Below are 20,701 nucleotides of genomic sequence, written 5' to 3' on the forward strand. Positions count from 1 at the left end.
TAGGTTAATCAATTAAAGCTTTGTTGGTAAAAATAGATGTGTTGGTTAAACAGTTACATTTCAATCAGTGTCATTAAAGCCAGATTACTTATAAATACTAAAATTTGACGTGCAGTTGACAGGTTTGTTTTTAATCTTAGCAAAGAGTGAGTGAATATGCGGTTCTAAACCAGACAGTGGCTATAGACAATGCAGTTCCCAATATGTTTATCCTTCCTTGTAAGTCTTTGACCGACTTGCAAATTCCATGCATGACAAGTATTAATTTCTCTCTATATGGCTTATGCATGTACATTTAACCGTTGTGTGCCGAAGCATGTATGATGTAGGATGCAGCATCGTTTTAGAAAGTTGAATGAATTTTGAATTCAACATATTTTATTGATTAAATCAAATGGATTAGACACAAGTTCTAAATAACTTAGATAGTCCTAATAATGAAATTTTATAAATATTGCCAGTAATAACGTTAAATATGAACACACATAAATATACATGAATAAACAATCTACTACATATATAACATCACCTTATAAATTCATACATTTTTTGAAAAGCGACCACATTCACTCAAAAAATTGGTACCGTCTTGAAAATTTCAGTGTTTTGTGTATTTTTCAAAGAATCATCCCCCCATAACAGTAAATGTGCATCTATAATGTGTACATTTAAACAATAAAATGCTTTCTCATTCGGGATGTGAAGGAAGCGACATTGCGTTAGCGGGTTATGTTACTTTTTTTGCAATGATCGCTACCTTCACAACCCGAATGAATCATCAAAGAAAGCATTTTATTGTTTATATTAACATATCTCTATTAGCTAATTGATAAACTGATTATGAAAAGTAAGTAAAATTTACTAAATTACTGTTAATGTACGTAAGTAAGTTAGCTAAAAGAAACAGCCAAATCGTCTCCTGTGAGACTTTGATTCTGACATCGTCATGATTATTTCGTGCAGTCCGTGATTTTTCCTAGGTCGTTGTAGGTTTGGACCAATCGATAAATATCCGTCCTGTCATTTTCTTGTCAGTTTCAGCCGCTGTAGATTTCGACCAATCGATAAACGGGGCGTGTAGATTTCAATCTGGCTGTTTCTATAGAGCTATAAGTTTCCGTAAGAAATAGAAGGAATAATACTTGTTGGATGTAAATATAACGTACAATAGCTTATTCATTATAGAATTCCGAGCTCTTGTATACTTTTTACAGACAAAAAGCAAATGATATGCATCTTCTAATAAGCCACACGAACAGTTTGGACTGGCTATTAAGTTACAGCGGAATCATGAATAAGTCAGAATTTAAAAATACAGTTGTGTCTCAAACGTGTATGAGTTATGTTTAAAAATCTTTTTCCAAATGAAAGATGTTTCTGAGGCTTTATCGTATCATTTTATAAACATTTTTTTTATATTTTAATAGAGGTTGCCCCCCTTGTATTAAGGCTTACGGCATTCCATCTTCTGACAGTATCAGGAATAAATGATTTATTAAATAGTTCTAATCTAAATTTTGGAACAGAATAATCAAGAGAGTTTCTAGTTGTGTAACTTGAAACACCGCCTCTTGTATATGGTACAATGTTTTGTATATTAGTACTTGTAGGTACTAAGTTATTGTGCATTTTGTATATAGTTATTAATTTAGCTCTATTTCTTCTGTGTTCCAAAGGTTCCCAACCTGTTTCAAAATAAATTGAGTTTCTTGAAGCAAAACTTGTGAGTCCAGTTACTATTCTTGCGGCATTTAATTGAACATTTTCCAATTTTTCTATGTCCATCTGTGTGCAACCAGCCCATACTTCAGCAGCATATTCCAATTGTGGTCTAATAAAAGATACATACATAGAATATCCCTTGAAACACGAAAATTATAGCTTTTTAAGTAACCCCAGTTTTTTGTAAGCTTTTTTAACAATGTTATCAATATGTTCTGACCAACTTAAGTTTGAAGATAACTGTATACCAAGATGTTTGTGTTCAGTAACATATTCCAATTGACAATTTTCAAAAAATAAATTAGGAAAATGATGTACATTTTCAAAATGGAAAAATACAGCTTTGGTTTTCTGTGGATTGAATTTCAACAACCATTTTTTTTTTACCATTCATCTAATATTCTGAGGCCATGATTTCGATTTTGTTCAATAAGATTAATATTATCTGAACTTTGTTGTAAAGAGTTGTCATCAGCATATACGGTATTCTACATACAGATATCACAATTTCAGCCACATCATTTACATACAATAAAAATAATAATGGCCCAAGTACTGAGCCATGAGGAACACCAGCTTTAACATGGCCTACGGAAGAAAAATATTTCTATACATAACCTTTTGTGTTCTGTTGCTTAAATAATTCTCAAAACAATCCAGCATGTTTCCACTAATTCCATAAATATTTAATTTGTAAATTAGACCTTTGTGCCACACTCGAAAGTTGGTCTTGACAAGTTGAAAAAATATACTCACTTTGAAAATCTGTTAAATCCTAATCAGAGAGAGAGAGAGAGAGAGAGAGAGAGAGAGAGAGAGAGAGAGAGAGAGAGAGAGAGAGCAATATGTTACATTTATAAGTTGGGAGAGTGGAGGCCTCCATCCCGGCCCCTATTGCCACTTGATATAGATTTGTTAGATATCTATATTGGGAACCTGTAATTCTAAAGATATGCATCCAAATTTTCACGTCGGACAAGCAGATACACAGTACAGTGGTAGGTACCGCGAAAACTTTTCAAACAACCCCTTGTATATTGTTAGAAACGTCATCATCATCAGCTTAAATTGTGAAGAATGCATGTGTAGTAAAGAATCAAAATTATGAATGTTTTCCAAACTTTGCATTTTTAGGTTTACACCTCCTTTTATAAAGCATCCCCTGAGATAACAGTATGGTCTTCTTATTTTCATTTTTTTTTTTAATTGTTATAATATGATGAAATTTACATTCATTTTTTTAAATCATCGTCATAATGTTTGAACATATATTTCATAGGTTTAAATAGGATAAGAAATGTTGTGATTAGAACTTTAGATTGATTAAGAGTAAACAAAATTGAATTCAGATTTGCGATTGTTGGAGATTGAACACATAGACATTTTATTGTTGTTTGTTTCGTGTTTTTTTTAAATTGCAGGTAAAAAATCTATAAATACTCTCTATAGTTTTCATTGACACGCAATCCTATTAAACATTTTTCCTTGTCCTCGCCAATTACATACACCTTTGTTAAATGTCCCATTCAAAAATCCGTTTAAATCAAAATGGCGGAGAGGCGTTCCTAGCAACCTATTACGGTCTTCGTTGATTTTTTCCCCGCTTTTTGTTGAAACTTTATCGCGTGTGTCTAGGTCTGGATGTAACAAGGGGGGTCAGGTCGGAGGGATGAAACGAGACCAGACCACCTCTGGGACCACGGATGGCCCCTCCTGGTTCAATAGAATGAAAGGTAAGTCCCCCAGTTATAAGTTATTCACTGGAGTTCTTTAATCGCTCAACTCTAGCTACCAGGACTTGTAAGTCAAATCGATCTGCAAACATTTTTATCGATATCCACTGATAAATTCATATTTAAAGTTATAATGGATTGAATAAGGCTTGTACTACAATTTGATATTTTGGATGTATATCGCTGTAAAACGGGTTCGTGTCAATTAAGAAGGAGAGACAATTGGGCGCTATGCATGTACCCGAGTCGTGTTAATAAATGTATTAAAGGTGTCCTGAATTTAATAATCTATCAAATCAAGGGAGCCGAGGGAAAGTGTTTCGTCATTTTAGAAAATCGTCAAAGTGGACAAAAATCACGTGGAATTTTGGGTTGAACGCTTGATTTTTTATTCGTAAATTGCTTTCCACTTAACTTAAACCCATCCTTATCACAGATAAGTGTCATATATCGATAGAACACACGACAATTGCACGCATAGATAAAAGATGTGAATTTATTTCAATTTGATTTTTATATTATATATTTCTAAAAAATGTATAAAGGGGGGGGGGGGCAAAAATAACCCAATTGATTGTGCATATCATAAGTATAGAATGTAGACTTCTGAGAGCACATTCTGACCTCTCCACGAAATATCACAGCAAAGGGATTGATCTCCGAGATAAATCCGAGATATCTACATATACGTGATGGAACTTTAAGGTAGTTTTACGTCCATGTACAGTATTCTAATGGTCCACACTTGCGACTTAGGTATTGACAGCTATTAAAATCGGCTGCCATTAAATCCCCACCATTATTGTTTATTGACCTGTGTTTCGCTTTTTGCTAGATTAAGAGACTTATCCCCCACCAAATCAATAGGGAATTCATCGAGCGAAATTCCTCCAATACGGCAAAATTCTGTTTCTATCTTTCTGGGGTTTTTTTCCCATTATCTTTCACTGCACCCGATACGAGAGAGATTTTTTTTCTATCGGCAAATATATTCCTTTCCTTTGGAATTGGCGCCCGGGTTTATCTATAAAGGGATTAACGGATTTTCGCCTTGGATTACTTCTTATGCCTATTCAGTGATGGGAATCTCATAAATGGGTGCTATTTCCTTTGGTAGAACTATAGACATCCCCGTTTCTCTTTCATCCTAATTCAATCAACACTAATACAGTTTATTTAACAGCTTTGTCAAAATCATATGTCATTTCTCCGAATTGTCGCAGCTCTGAGTTTGCGAATGTTATTAGTTGATGCGAAATATGTGTTTACATTTTAAGTAAGTGCAAATATGTGTAAGAGTTTATACACTTGCCATATAAAGTTGGATTATAGGAGGTTTAGATCAATACTTTAAGCATCTCGGATCATTATGCAATCGATGGGGACAACAAACCATTCTTTTTATGTCTTTTATTCTCATATATTGAAATTGACCGCGGAAAAATCAATACATTTTTTGACAAGGCACCTGTAATTTTGATGATAAACCCTGAAAAGTTATTACCCTTTTCATCTGAAATCATTTCAAAGTACCCAATGACGTCACAGTGAATGGTCTTGTCTCCATTGAACATCACTGATTTTGAAGTATGAAGCTCGAGTAAATCATAGTTACTATACCTGAGATAATATTATTTTGAGTTTAATGGAAAATACGTTTGAACCTTTCGCAAGTAAGTAATCATTTAGAATGTAGAATAATTTAGTTAAATATAAAGGTACTCTCTTATACCTGAATAAGAATACGTTTTTTTTTTAATTTATGGGAAAGATTTTAAAATTGCGATTTTGCTAATAATCAGCAATAAAATGGGTTGTTAGACTTTCCTCTCGAATCATAAACATCAACACAGACATTTTCTGAACATTTGAAAATAAAGGTACAACTATTTACCTCCAGGGAAGTATGTGTAGTTTTTCAAAAGCCATAAAATTGGTCGACGAATTCTGTTTTGGGATTTTAAATGTATTTATGGACACATTTAACACGGTTACACAAACGGAGTGTTAAACTTCCGACAGGGGTAATTTCTATTCACTTTTATAACTTTAATAAACTGCATGTCAACAGATTTCAATAAAGTTATTCCGTAAGGCCACGCAGGTATGAAATTCAACATTCCGCGTTTCTTCCTTTTCACAGAACTTGAATAGTGGTAAAACACGGAACGGTATATTTGGGATCAATACAAGTAAACAGGATTACTAGAATCTTACAAATGTTTTGTACGAGGGAAGGAGGGTTTTGCCTTTGTTGATATATCGTTAATTCAACGTTGGTGAGAAGGTTTGAACAAATAGCGCGATTGGAACTTTCTCAGTGGATTCAATTCAGAAGTCAGGTTTAAAACCGAAATGTTACCATTGCTTGCATGGCTGAGTACTCTATAATTAGATACCCCATGCATACCCCTTCCCGTACAACATTTGGAGAGTGGTTATTTCTAGGGAGGGAGGGAGGGGAGGGCTTAACCAGATAATCCTAATTCATATGGAAAGTAAAGAACAGTTTAATTAACACAGGCGCTTGTTTATGTGATAAAAGATCACACGTACAACAGTATGATATTTAGAACCATTTTATCAAAAGCTTGGACTTTGGGTAGTTGTGTCAAACAGCAACATGACGTAGGCCTGTCTATTTCATTGCTAGCCACAGAGCCATGGTTCTTTGAAATCAACAAGATTTGTCTGGCTTTTAAGCTAAGACTTTGCAATCAGTGCATATTTCGCTTGAAACCGCGTCATTTTTAATTTGTTTTGACGCAGAGAATAGATAGCTACGCCCTACTGAAAGTCCAAGGTCTTGTTAAAATGGTTCTACATCTACCGAGTATGAATCCCTTTATTTCTTACGGAAACTTATAGTTAATTTATAGCTCTGCAGATAGAGCCAGACTGAAATCTACACACCCCGTTTATCTCTATACAGCGGCTGAAACTTGCAGGAAACTGATAAGACTGAAATCTACACATCCCTTCAATCGATTGGCCGAAAGCTTGTGACCTAAGAAAAATTATGGACTGCACGAAAAAATAACGATGATGTCAGACTCAGAGTCTCATTATTTGGCTGTTTCTTTTAGCTAACACACTGTTGTACATAGACAGTAATTTAGGGAATTTTACTTACTTTTTATAATCAATTTATTAATTAGTTAAAAGAAAAATGTAAATATAAACAATAAAATGCTTTCTTTGATGATTCTTGAGAGTTATGAAGGTAGCGATCATTGCAGAACAAATTTACATAATCCGCTAATGCGGGTTATGTATTTTTCTGCAATGTCGTTACCCTCATATCCTGCATGAATCACCAAAGAAAGTATTTTAACACACGGTATTTAATCCGAATTCCGTGAGGTACCTCCCCCTGTGAATTGCGATCATTTTCGTTTTCAATGGAAAAGGAGCGAGAAAGTGTTTATTACTATTCTCTTTTGCAATAATTATCTACAAAATCATATATGGCATGCCTGTCTTTATTTAAGGACAATATCTGCGTATCTTATGATATGTATTCATGTATTTTTAAAACTTGTTTTACTAGTCGGAAAAAAATATTGCATCTTCTTTCCACGGAATGAAAGCAATACTACAATACATTACGTATTACCAAGCACTCTGTTAATTTTATTGATTGTATTTTTTCTCTCTTGCATTTCAATGTCATGTCATTAAGACCTTAATAAATATGTCTGTGGGGAAAGTGGGGGTCAAATTGTATGTTGACTTTGAATTTAATGGACTTTTAAAAAAAATTAATAAAATAGAAGAATGAATTTACAATAGTAGAGTGGCATTAATCAAACTTCTACAAATAAAAAATCCAATTAGATGGATAAACTTTGCGACCCAGTTTCCACAATTCAGAACAAATTGAATGTTCCACGTGGATAAAACTACACTTTGTCCGCTTCAAAACAAAATGGTGTTCAAAATTTGTTTATGGCAAATAAAAATTTCAAATAGCAAATATCGAAATATTTACAGAGGAGATCAAAATTGAGTTCCTTTCAATTTTACCCATTAACTTTTTAAAAGTGCATACTTAGTTGCAAAGAAACTACTAATATTTTGAAAAGTATCCAACCGTGTTGAATCTGTTTAAGGTTTCTTCTTACAGTTATTTCCCCTGCATCAATGTATTGATCTGACGAAGCAAATTTGACATGAAAATATTTATTGTTTGATCAAGGTCTTTCCAGAAATAAAATAGTACTTGTATGTCCCATATTAACTTTGATAAGAGACCCGGCGGAACCATTGTGTTTCTGACAAGGTTCCAACAGAGTTAAAATTTGTGTTGAGGCGGTTCAATAATGCCTCATTGTTTTATACTTCGTCAAGAGTTCCTTAATTAATTAGTAATTATGGATTACAGAGGAATAAATGATCCAGTCTGCATTTAAATGTATGATTTCTCAAAGTATTGCAAACATATTTAACAAAAAAGCTTTCAAGCTCTTTACTTTACGCGATCGTTTCGAATTGTTAATCGAAACTTTAATGACACTTTTATACGTTGTGAGGTTTCATGTTTTAAAATTCAGATGCAAACAAAAATACATTTGATGAAAACATTTCAACATATAGTTTGTCGCAGATTAATGGATACCATTGATTGGTACCCCCAAATGCTAAATGTATTATTCAAATTACATCCATAAAGTGAATTTGATTTTATGGACGTTTTATACCAATTCTATTGTTTACCATTGAAATAAGGAAGCATTTGATATTTTGAATATTATTCAACAGCTTTCCAGCATTTTTTCCCGTTTGTATAGTTTTGTCTGGGAGATTCTCTCTCTCTCTCTCTCTCTCTCTCTCTCTCTCTCTCTCCCGCGAATGTTTATAAATCGGATAATAAGTGTATACATAGCATAACACAAACTTAATTAAGTTTTCCTTGAGTGAATAATCAAATCTAATCGATACTCGATGAGAGGTTATGACATAATACACCTCCATTTTCCGAAGAGAAAAAGTCAGGCATAAGCATGTTGTTCGGTTTTCTTAAGTTGTTTACCCAGAAACTTTTCGCGGTCATTAAAATATTAGATGGCGACCATCGGCTTTGTCTTTTTTTTCGGGCCGACTTGTATGTTAGTATTTTTCATTAAGACCTTTTCTCACATAACCATACAAACACGTAGAAGTGAAATTTAAATTTATCCTCAGTTCAATCTTTGTTTCCCCTTACGTTTATGTGGAGTGACTATCAAACAAATTTCTTGTCTTTCGGCCAACTTCCATCAAAGAATGTTTTATTAAGATAAACTATTTAAAATCTGACGACAGGCCTTAATGAGAAACAATAATACATCTACTCCCTATAAAGTTCGGCCCGAGTCAATCGCTCGAATATACAGTCGGGATATACTAGATCATGGAACTGCAAATCACAAATGGGGTGAATCTTAGCATTTCGAAGATTTTTTTCTCCTGCAAAATGATGTGATTTTTTGTGTGTGTTTTTGGATTATTTCCCTTCTTGTCCCTGAGAATGGCACACACGAGTGTTTCAGATAAAGATTTTTACTCGGGTAAGCATACCATGACAACGTCGTCATTGCAATTTACCATTTGTCCTGCATGAATGATCGGACATTCCAAAAGAATAGGACTTACACTAAGTAACAATATTTGTTTTTAGTCCAAGCGAATTACACATACTTATTTGTAAATCTCTCTCTCTCTCTCTCTCTCTCTCTCTCTCTCTCTCTCTCTCTCTCTCTCTCTCTCTCTCTCTCTCTCTCTAACTCTCTCTGTCTCTGTCTCTCTCTCTCTCTCTCTGTGTCTCTCTCTCTCTCTCTCTCACCATAAAACAACCAGCCAGTTTAACTCTTTCTCCTTATGTGCCATGTTAGAGTGTATTTCCATACACAGAAAAGTATATTAAATTAGATATATGAGCATTTCTAATCAGAACGCGAAAGTGAATAACGTAATTATTAGAACAACCTTCATGCTCTCCTGTTTTCATGGATGGAATTCAAGTTTCATTAAAACGAAATGATAAAATAAAATAGGCCAGAACTAATGAATATCAATATCTCTATATGAATTAATTGCATCACCTACCAAATAAATTCACGTTTAGATCAATAAATAAACCTTAAAATATACGACATCTAATAAATCCGAAATGGGTATCTAACGTATACGTTAATTAACTTGTAAATCTTGGAGCCAGGTCCCTTTAACATTATGAAAACGACACCATTCTTGTTCGTTGTCAATCGAAACATATACTCATGTGGAAACTAGGTTAATTGTTTCATAGACAATTAAAACCAAAACTCGAATATCTAATTATGGCTTTAAATTTAGTTTTAGATTTCCGAGCAGACAAATGTGGGTCATTGCGGGTTACTGGTGTATCTATAATTTTTTAAGTTATCTTCGAGTCCTTTTTGGTTTGTTTGATTTTTAAATGTAAAGAGAGAAGAAGGGTTTGACATATGAGCAATGGTGAAACATGTTACCAGGGTAGGAGAAGAGGGAGTGTGTGGCGGACAAAAAAGATTTCATTTGTTTTATCTGCCCTCCCCTTATTTGACAATTCCTTATCTGATAAAGTCTGAGAGGTAAAACCATTCCTTCTGTGTGTATTTAAATTTTATTGAAGAAAAAAAAAGTAAATTGGTACATCGAGACAAAAGAAAACTTCTCTGAGGTTGCATAGTTTTTGTCCGTGGTGTAATAATAGAAAAGTCTGCCACCGACAAAACGTAGATTTTTCAGATTGGGGTTTATTTATTCGTCGAGAGCAAAATCAACAAGAGTTCGTCATTTCTAGCACTTATCTGGTGCGTTAGCTTAAAAGGATTGATTACCCGGTATAATAAATTAGCCTTCAAAATAAAAGAGTGCCTGCACAGCTACCTTAAATATACCTTGTACAGAACCGTCACCACGACACGGTGCACTCAAAACTTTCTCAGAGCAGTTTTACACCTGGGGAATTCATTATCTTATTCTATTTGAACAAGATGGGTTGAAAGGGTTTCTGCCAAAAAGAAAAAAAAATTGTTTTGTGTGGAAGGGAAGACTGTCACCATGTTGTGTCTCCGAGAGCAAGCACTTTCTTGGAGTTTGAATTGATATTTTAATTTGTGTGGATCGAGTTCAACCTTCCAATAAACACTTTTATTTCCCAATAAAACGACGAATTCTCTGAGAGACTTTTTTTGTTGATATTAATTTCCTTTTGAAACCGGGAATGCCGTGAAATTGACGAGTCGATATTTTGTTCTCTTCGCTGTGATTCGTTTAATGGCTTTCATGTTTGTGGTGATGGGTAGTGAGGGGGACATTTTCAGTAGAAGGCAGTCCACTTCTTTAACGTGCATTCCATGGACTGCTTGGTCCTGTAAAAACTACGAGCAAGGTGACAGGAAACATTCTCTGTATTTCTTGAGAATTATCACTCTTTTTTGGCTTTTATTAAGCATTGCATTGATGTGTATTTCATGTTCTGGTGATTTCAGAATGTTTTGATGGGTTACGGAATGGTGATAAATATACACAGAATGTACGATCGGTGTTTAACATTCATTGAACTCATGTATTTCTTCCGACATGCGACACTCAATTTCTAGTCTCTTACAGATGTAATTTTCAACATAATAATGATTGGTAAAAACTAAGAAAAATAAATCTCAGCAGAGATTACAGCGGACCCATCATCATCACCGTTATGATTATTATAATGACAGTTACCGAACATAACCGTCATTGGTACCGATCAGAACCTTTACCTGGAAAAAATCTACATAGATTATCCTCATCACACGATACTATAACAATTTCCAATTTTATTATACGTGTTTAATCATTTAGAATAATACGGAATCCCTTGATATTTCAGCGCTAGAGATCACGGGGGAAAACCTGGAGGATCTGCTGGCTTATGACGATCTCTTCCTGGATTACTTCAATGCTTTTTTGTCCTTGCCAGTAAGTGTTTTGAACTTCTTACTAAGATAAGGCATAATTTCTCAAGAAAATGCTAAATAATTAATTATCTGGATGTTTGGGTGGGGTTTTTTTCTTATTTTTTTAAAAATTTTGTTTAGTGTTTCAATTTTGCCGTAAATATTGTACTTACATGTAATTCAACTTACCAATACCAAACGCGCACCTTGCAATTGTGACGTAAAAATGTAATATATAGCTCTTGTTTGTTTGGAGGCGAAAAAGGGGGTGTTTTGGCGGACACTCCAAAAACTGAAAAAGCGAGTTATACATTTGAGACATTGAGTGCTTGCAATAAGCATTATTCGGTGGGTTCCGGATTAGGATAATTGGTCATTACAAAAGTTTAAAACTACTTTAAATTATTGGACTTAACTAATCAATAAATGTAAAATGCAAATATGTTTTTATTTTTATATATCGTAGTAATTTGTGTCAAAGGCTCCTCACTTCCGCCAGTTCCGTGAAAAAAGAATAAAACTCCCAGAAACTACTGTTACTAATTAGCTGGTTAGACCATAAATCAAGTATTTGAAATTATTCATTTGTCCACAATCGCTGTTAATAACGGTATATTACTCATTCATTGAAATCAAACAAACTAAACAATCGACATAGTTAAATTTTTCTATTTGAATATGAACTATAAGAGTATATCAGAATCATCTGAGTACATGTATATTCTGGGCCTTTTGTATTTTTATATTTAACAGCTGTTCATTCAAACGATATTGCATGCACATGCACTTAAAGAAAAATTAATATACGTTGGTTTAAAGGTCATATGAAACGATATCCTGACCATATTGAGTTATATACGGGAATGAGTTCATAAGTGCCTATTTAATAAGACTGACATTGTCTTTTGGATATTTTATGCAAAATGTGAGCGCCACAGTCGATCAAAATTACTTAATCGGGAAAAGGAACATTGACTTACGCGGCTTACCTCCCTTGCTTATGACGTCAGTAAGACCCAATCGCCTTATAAAGCTATGTTGTGAATACAAATATCCATGTCATTTTGCAGCATTTTAAAAGAAAAAAAATACTATTTTATATAAAAACTTGTATAATTATACAATAATCAACCACGTCAGTATTTTTTCTCTCAAGAAATGAAATCGTGTGCGTTTTTATTTACATGTAATAGCGTGTACATAACGATATTCAGTTTCGAGACTGCAGGGAGAATAAATGATTTTCTTCATAGATCCACATGCAAGTATAATATAATTTTAATATAAGCATATTTATATGTTTTATTTTGATCTTTTTAATGAAATTGACAAATTCAAAAATAAGTCTGATCGTTTTTTCCCATTTGCACGTTCATGCAATTCATTAAGATTTTTTTTCTAAACAACTTGTAGGCCTCATTGTGCCTCATTCGCTTCACGATTATATTGTTTGTTTCACTTTCAAATTCACAAATATGTTACCATTTAATTATTTTTAGTCTAAGAGAAATTTCTTCAAATGTTTTGTTTTTGAAACGTGTACTTGAATGTGCGGTGTTTTGATTTTAAAACGTGTATGAGCGGTGTTTACTCACAGATCCCTTTTATCAATGCTTTCTTTCGGGTTTTTTTTTATCATTATTGATGCTTGTTCTTAATAAAATCTGTTGATTATCTTCACATTCGTTCACAACTATTTTTATCAAACAACCGACTTATTTTACCGATACATTTCTAAATCCGTAAATGCCATATTTCCGCGATCTAATTTAATAAAACGTTAATACACGTGTACACAAAGTATTTTCTAAAGATATTGCTACATGTATATATCAATAAGTCAGAAATTTATATTATTTCGAAATAAAATTTAAGAATAATTTTGCGGCATTTTATAGCAGCTCTTAAATATAAACTATGTACACAATGCCTCAAACATTTTCATTGGCCTGCCTTATATACTTTTTTATGTGACAAAATAAATCAAATCAATTTAAATGCTTTAATTCCCTTTAAATGTAGCTCAATCATTATACGTACCGAAGAAGAAAATGATGTTTCTATTTCAAAAGGATAATTCATTAATCAGCTGTAAATGTTGGAGCATTTCTTTCGTTAAATTTCCACTCCGGTACGGGATCTTCATCATGATTTTACTTTTGTGAGAAGCTGATATTAGATTTATTCATTAACGACCAATTAAAACTGAGTCATCTGTAGGCTACTACGAAATCAAATGATCTCATTTGAAAAGAAAGACACGTTCATATACGCAAAAATTACTAAAATTTAATCGATAAACTACTGTAAAATTACACTAGTTTTAATGCATTGTTTACTTCGGTGGGTCTTTGTGACGTCATAAATCCACAAAATCAAGAACGATAAGCGGGCAAGAATTTTTTCAGGTGCTCAGTTTTCACGGTTATTTCTCAGTAATGCAAAGGCAAAAAAATCTTACATCATGTATTTTAACATTTGTTTATACCTAGCTTTATATTCATGAAAGAAAATCATAGTGTTAAAAATCGTTTCATATGACCTTTAAAATTTCATTTATTATTATTTTACTATTAATCAAGCATGCATTTAGATTTGATCTAGATCCTACATGAATGATCAATTTGTATATATATATATACTACAGATTAGTATGCACGTTTATATCAAATTATATTATAAATGATTTCCATCTGTAAAATTTTGCACAGCACTTAGTATATACGTCCCTGCTTAAACATAGAACTGTGAAAAGCATGTTATAAGTGTCAAATAAAATGAATATTAACGGGTAATAGTCCGAGACTTGCTGCTAGTCATGTATCCTTTATGTTACTATATATCATGTCTATAGCCCCTTTAAACTTTATTCAAATTGGTATATTCAGAAATACATGTATATGAAAAAAGTTATGTCTTAAAATAAGATGTTTAGTTAGTGCAGGGTCACAGGCATTTGACGGTTTATATTTCTGCTTGTAATAAAAATATATTAATTAGGCTATTTTTATTTTCATTTAAAAGAAATCATATATTGTCAGGCAAGTGCCCATGATGCTTGGGCTAATCAAATATTTCAATGACAAATATTAACAGCCAGCTGAAAGTACATGCATGTTAAATTAACATTATACTCATTACTGAGGTGGGTGAGGAACTGTGTATATAAATTAAGTCTCATTCACCATCTTGTTTTCTGAAATCTGCTATTCTGCAAATGGAATTGAAACAAAGAATGTCTTAGGTATATGAAATATGTCAGAGTATGAGAATAAGCATTGATTTTGTCTCCGTCTTAGGTTTTCCCCCAGCCTATGAGGTACAATCGTCTAACCGGTGATTTCGAAGATGCCTCCAAGCATCTTCACAGGGATTCCTCCAGTGTAAGTTCATCGTCCAGTGAAGGCAACAATTTACCTTACGGAACCACAGACAGTGAAAGGGATAAGCTTCTGGAATGGGCAAGGGAAGAGCGACTACCTCTCTTTCTCAGGTAGATAGACATTGTTAAATACTTATTTACCTGTACAGGTAGACTATAGGCTCGTTTATCAGGTGGACTTAAGTTGTTTGGGCTTCTACTGTCTACCCCAATAATAAAAGTATTTCGAAAGGCATTCGAGATCTATATTAAACATCGGTAAGCAGAGTGAAGTGTTTGAGTGTATGATGTAAACAAAAGGTTTGCACCACATGGATACACATTAATCACAGATTAAATTACCACAGATTTTGTCAATATATGCCTGATACTGATAGTTTTACCTGTACATGCAATGCCCGTCTATTTTGGGTACAATTTAATCCTGACAAGTGCATTTACCTGGTATCTGAAGCTTTTCCAGTATGCAGTTTTTTTTTCTCTTTAAGTGGATCTTTTTTTTAAACATGATTGAAAATTGATTTTTGAGAGTCTTGGATTTCTCATTGAAGCCAATAGATATAGTTTTAAGATTTTTGTCAACTTTATCAGTGCAGAAGAGGTGACATTTGTATTTTGTCTATAGAGATCACTACTTCAGAACTTTTGACAGAAGTTATTTAGATAACAAAATGTCAGTGTTGTTTTAAAAAAGCTAAGAAAATTAATACATGTATCAGATATTTAAATAAAGAGTAAGTAGTAATATTATAGGGTGGAAGGGTATAGTGAGATGGAAGGAGAGAGAACTCTTTAAAAAAATATATAGTTATAATATTTTTATTTTTATAAATAAAAGCCTTAACTTATACGATATCTCTTTATTTATTTAATGTACAATTCCTTATCCTTGAAAATATGTTGCACTTTTCATGAGACAACCAATTTAATTATATGTATCTCTTTGCAGTACACAGTTATTCAGGGAATTCAAACTATGCAAACTCTTGTTACGGCCACTGGATGACAGATATTCGGCTAGTCGTAATTCCAGTAACCAGTTACGAGGTTACAGCCGTCAGTCAGAGAGTTACGTTTCCAGCCTCAGTAACAGTGCTGACAACAGCGGTCACGATGAAATTGACGAGGAGGAGATGGCCGCCATGCAGAGTCAGTTCCAGAACTCCACACTGTTCAAGTATCAGCGCCCTGGGAGCAGGGCCGTCAGTATGCCCACAAGGCTAGACTTTGAAGCCGGTGAGTTTTTAACTACCCCGGTAGTAGTAGATGATGATAATATTTGTGTTTTACTCACCTTTTAAAAATAATTTTTTAAGCAATCCATAGTTGAATTTTTTTAATCCAATTTTGGAAAAGGATACCTTGTTTTATGCAACTTTAAAAAGAATGAAAAACCTGTAACCTACTGACCCAAAATTTAAATACAGAGATACCAAACAAATATTTATTCATAAGTGTCCTAATTAATACTTTCAATTTTGAGATTTACTTAAGGAATGAATTAAATACCTATGAAATATAAGCTGAGATGAAACCAAAGAGGTTTATTAAAGAGGTTATTTATTTAAGTATAAATTTTGGTAGCTACGAAATTTATTCCATAAATTTCAATTTCCGATCAATAAATGCAGAAATAAGAATGATATGTTTGGTGCCTCTGAATAACTTAACATTCATTATTCAAATTTACTATCTTGCAAATTGACATTTTAGTCAAATAGTCTGACATACATGTATGAGGCAAATGCAACTTCTTGTCAGTGTCAAGTATTCAACAAAAAAGAGAACCTCATAAATATGAATATTTTTATTGAAATGTTAACATGGAACTTATGATAGAACTGATATTTTCAGAGTTCTATGTCCAAGGAAGCACAGCCACCCCAGGGACCCAAGAACCCCCACCCTCAGAAACCATGCCCAAAAGTGCCTCCTTCAAGAAGAAAATCAGGTACTGTATTCAGGGAAATATTCACCCCCGTTTTATTTTTGTTCCTTTCACCCTCGTTAGCTTGTGAATTTAAGACTGGGTGAATTCCAATGTCTCAAACTATCTCTCATTAAACACAACTGTGTCTGGGCGAATTCAAGATGGTGCGAAACTGTTTGCAAGGTTAGAAGGTCAAAAATTAAATAAGGTGAAAATAAACCTATATACAGTAATCAAAAAATTATTAAAAATAAATATGTATATGTAAATTAACTGTTTAGCTAATTAAGTGACTTCTAAATCTCAGTACAGAAACTCCTTGCTGATATTTTGTGGTCTGTTCATTAAAGGGAAATATCTGACAACGATAAAGAGGAAGACATTCCAGAGAGGAAACCATCAGTTGTCAAGTTTGATCCTGTGACCAGTAAGTGGCGTATAATTTCTACAGGGCACTATTGTGATTGCATGAATTGATTCAGGCAGTAATTATTTGTAAAAATGCAAACTTAAAGATTTGATAGAAACCTGTAAAGATTGTTATTCTAAATGTATATTTTTTAACAGGAATAGCAGTTTTCAAAATCTAAAAAATTGTGGTTTTTTTTTTTTACCTACAGGCGATGTAAAAAATAAACGCTCTGCACAAAAAGAGAGGCGACAGAAATCAGAGGCAGAAGAAGCATTTATGAGGCATGCTAGGTGAGCCACTAATAACAAACGCCCCATAATAGCAAATATGAGGTTCCTTTTCATTCAAATGTAGACAATTTCCTTAGTACATGTATAATGAAATAAAGAGAGCACTGATTTTCTCTCTCAGCAATTTTAGAATAATCAAAGGCTAGAGAAATAAGATACTGGTCAATTGACCATTCATAAATTTTAACAAACTAAAAATAGCCTAAAAAATTTAAAATTATTATTCCACTGAAGAGCATATCAAAATTGCTATCAATAATTCCTTGTAGAGTCCTCTCGGCGCCTCTGAACTATGCTGACTACATGCGGCACCCGATGTTTGGGGATTTTGATTTTCTGTTCGGTGAAGATGAGCCTGACCCAGATGGGCGGGTGTATGTCTCATTCCAAGACGAACGCGTCAGTGAGGAACAGACTGAGACTGACGTCAAAAACATGGAAGGCAGGCTGAAAATGTCACTTCAGCAACTGAAGGAGCAAGTGCTAGGAAAGGTAAGGGCTGACAGAATGCTGTGAAATACTGTATAGCAGTTTGTCAAGGCGAGTTCAAATTATGTGTTTTAATTCCAAAATTTTGGGGTTTTTTTTTGTTTTTTGGGTGTTTTTTTTTCAATGACTATGAAACAATTATTTCCTTTGGAAATTTGTGTGGTGGAGATGAAATTAAAAAATAAAAAAAAAAGAACCCCAAAAACCTTGCTGTAAAATTCAACTGTCTGGTTCTAAATGTAGTAGTAGGCCTATGTGTACAAATTTTGTGTTTTAAGGGGAATAACTCTATCATTCTTATTTCTTGTAGCAAAATAGTATGGAAGGCTTCAAAGAGTTTCTGTCAGATACAGCTGGTATTCATCTACTGAATTTCTGGCTAGATTGTGAATATTTCAAAGATGCTATGGAGAACTTTGATGAGATCGTTAACATGGATATCAGGAACCGTCTGTTCAGGTGGGTTAGATGATCACTCGTTGTTATTGATAAATGATATCGTCTTTTTAAAAAAAAATTTAATCCCTATTATCTATCCTGACATATACGGAAAACAAAAAGTTTTTAAAGAAAATGAGGAAAAGTTACATATTTTTCCATATTATTATAACTTTGTTTTGAAATATTACACAAAGGAATGAGTCCATGTTTATTTTTGAAATAAATCGTAAGATAAAATTTTGAATTGAACATGTAGGGATATCCAGGACAAATACAAGCTGAATTTGACAGAGGAGGCGCGTGATCAGATCACCAAGGCCTCTTGTAACTCCTCCCTCAGTCACACGGTCTTTATTCGCACGCAGTACGATGTCCTGCGGAGACTGCGAGCTTACTGGGTACCCAGATATCTCATCCACATGGAGCGGCTACGTGAGCTCAGGTCAGTATCAAATTCATTACAGAAAAAAACATAATTACATGAAGAATTACGAATGTTGTAACAAATTATTCAGGCATTCTGCATTGCTCAGTGCATATGATCTATTCTGTTTTATAGCTATATTTCTTAATTGATTTTCTGCCTTATTAGTCAATTTAATAGTACATGCATCTCTTTGAGGGTTAGAGCACTATTATTTGGTGATATTGGCATGCAAGAGGGGTTTATATCATATCCTAGTTGAAACTTTCAATTCTTATGACCTGAGATATAAACTTTAAAATAAAGCAATTAAAGTCTGATCTTGAATTTTTTGCAGAGCTATTGGTAGTGTTATGGGTATAAAGGGTATCAGAGTAGATAACTCTTCCCGGAAAATTACGCCTTTCCTGCCGTCCATCTCTCTAGTCAACTCCATGCCTGTCCGTCCAGACGATGTACTAACCTACTCCAAGACCAAGAGCTGGGACTTCCTGAGTAAGGGAGGCCGGAAGCTGGACTCCAGGATCTCCTCTGCCAAGCTCAAGCCCGCCTTGCACCCACCATCACCAGTCAAGTAAGTCTCCCCATCCCACACCCCCAATCAGCAGTCAAGTAAGTCTCCCCACCCCACACCCCCAATCAGCAGTCAAGTAAGTCTCCCCACCCCACACCCCCAATCAGCAGTCAAGTAAGTCTCCCTACCCCACATCCCCATTATAGGTCTAGTGAGTCTCCCTTTATACTTTGAAGCTCTAAGGCCTGTTTAGCATAGAGGGTGCTTGCTTGAGCTCATTAAAATTCCTTATACCAGTAACACAAGTTTTGTGAGCATCTGCTCTTCTGAACAGTTATCCATATATTCTTATGGTTTCAGCCTTTCTCTTACAGATGTTCTCTCCAAAATAGGTCTCATTTTTGGATACCAGGGTACACAAAAATAAGAAATCCCAGCCCTCCAAACTTAATAAATTGAAATTAATAGTGTTACATCAGATGAGAAACTGGTGAGAAAATGAATTCCCAAATTTTTATAACATATAGGTAGTAACTTGTAATAGATAATGACTTGATTTTCATATATTGCTGATAGACCATATGGAAATATTTTCCTTAAATAATGATATCAGTTTATCAAATGGCACCATATATACATGAACATAAGAGCCTGAATTTATCATTTCCTGTTTGATTTTACGGACATAATTTTAGATACAATTTTTGGTTTTTGTAGATTGACCAAAGACAGATTTTTGGTTGCCTTAACTTCAGACAAGGTGGCAGGTGGTCCATTCCAAAGATTCCTGGAGAAGTAAGTCCTCTACTTTGATACTGTCAATGGGACGATAAAATGATATGATTCAAGAATTAATCAAAAATTTCAAAAACTTAAGTGTGTAAAACTTGTAGGTGTTGAATATTCATTAGCTGTTAAATAAATGAATGACCTGGCATGATAATCAAAAGTACGGTAGTACATTGTACAAAGGGATGAATTTTTGCTGCACAAAAAGGATATAGTGTATACTGTTCTTTTTGTGATAATTGTGTTTAGAATACCAATAACACCATTATTTAACCTAAAAAAACATTTCCAGATGTATGTTACATGTATATGCAATAACTGTTGATCGATTATGACTTTTATGTTGGGACATGTGACTTTCAGACAAGAGGATCGACGCCTTGTGTCGTGTCTGCTGTTCTGGCAGGATGTGACGGACTACGGGAAAGAGGAGGACCGTTCCGCGGATAGACTGCTCCGGCTGTGTCACGCCTGGAACATCTACAACCTGTACTTCCCGGACGGATCAAACTATCCCATAGGTAGGCCTTACATACTTGTATGTGTAAACAATCAGATGTTATTGGTGAGTACTGTTATCAGCATAAAGATGACTTGTACTGTACAGTAGATTATTTTTGGATGTTTTGATC

The 20,701-nt window shown here is 34.0% G+C and overlaps 1 protein-coding gene across 14 annotated transcripts in view; it reads left to right on the forward strand.

Moving 5' to 3' along the window:
- Positions 1–3,256: 3,256 nt before the first annotated feature.
- The window catches only part of LOC128176023 (regulator of G-protein signaling 22-like), a 30,993-nt gene continuing 13,548 nt past the window's right edge, over positions 3,257–20,701 (forward strand). For 4 of the 14 annotated variants that reach the window (XM_052842008.1, XM_052842007.1, XM_052842001.1 and 1 more), the window contains exons 1-13: positions 10,450–10,851; positions 11,332–11,420; positions 14,698–14,891; positions 15,730–16,016; positions 16,635–16,731; positions 17,061–17,137; positions 17,331–17,412; positions 17,682–17,904; positions 18,212–18,360; positions 18,599–18,784; positions 19,104–19,340; positions 19,998–20,075; positions 20,433–20,590. In XM_052842008.1, coding sequence (XP_052697968.1) covers positions 10,737–10,851; positions 11,332–11,420; positions 14,698–14,891; positions 15,730–16,016; positions 16,635–16,731; positions 17,061–17,137; positions 17,331–17,412; positions 17,682–17,904; positions 18,212–18,360; positions 18,599–18,784; positions 19,104–19,340; positions 19,998–20,075; positions 20,433–20,590 — 1,972 coding nt within the window. In that variant the 5' untranslated portion in view covers positions 10,450–10,736. Of the gene's footprint in view, positions 3,456–8,812; positions 9,005–10,444; positions 10,852–11,331; positions 11,421–14,697; positions 14,892–15,729; positions 16,017–16,634; positions 16,732–17,060; positions 17,138–17,330; positions 17,413–17,681; positions 17,905–18,211; positions 18,361–18,598; positions 18,785–19,103; positions 19,341–19,997; positions 20,076–20,432; positions 20,591–20,701 lie in introns of those variants that run through there. The other 10 variants (XM_052842004.1, XM_052842003.1, XM_052841997.1 and 7 more) reach the window with 8 other exon arrangements.

The sequence above is a fragment of the Crassostrea angulata genome, chromosome 3 (genome assembly GCF_025612915.1).
Source record: "Crassostrea angulata isolate pt1a10 chromosome 3, ASM2561291v2, whole genome shotgun sequence".
Classification (NCBI taxonomy): Eukaryota; Metazoa; Mollusca; class Bivalvia; order Ostreida; family Ostreidae; genus Magallana; species Magallana angulata.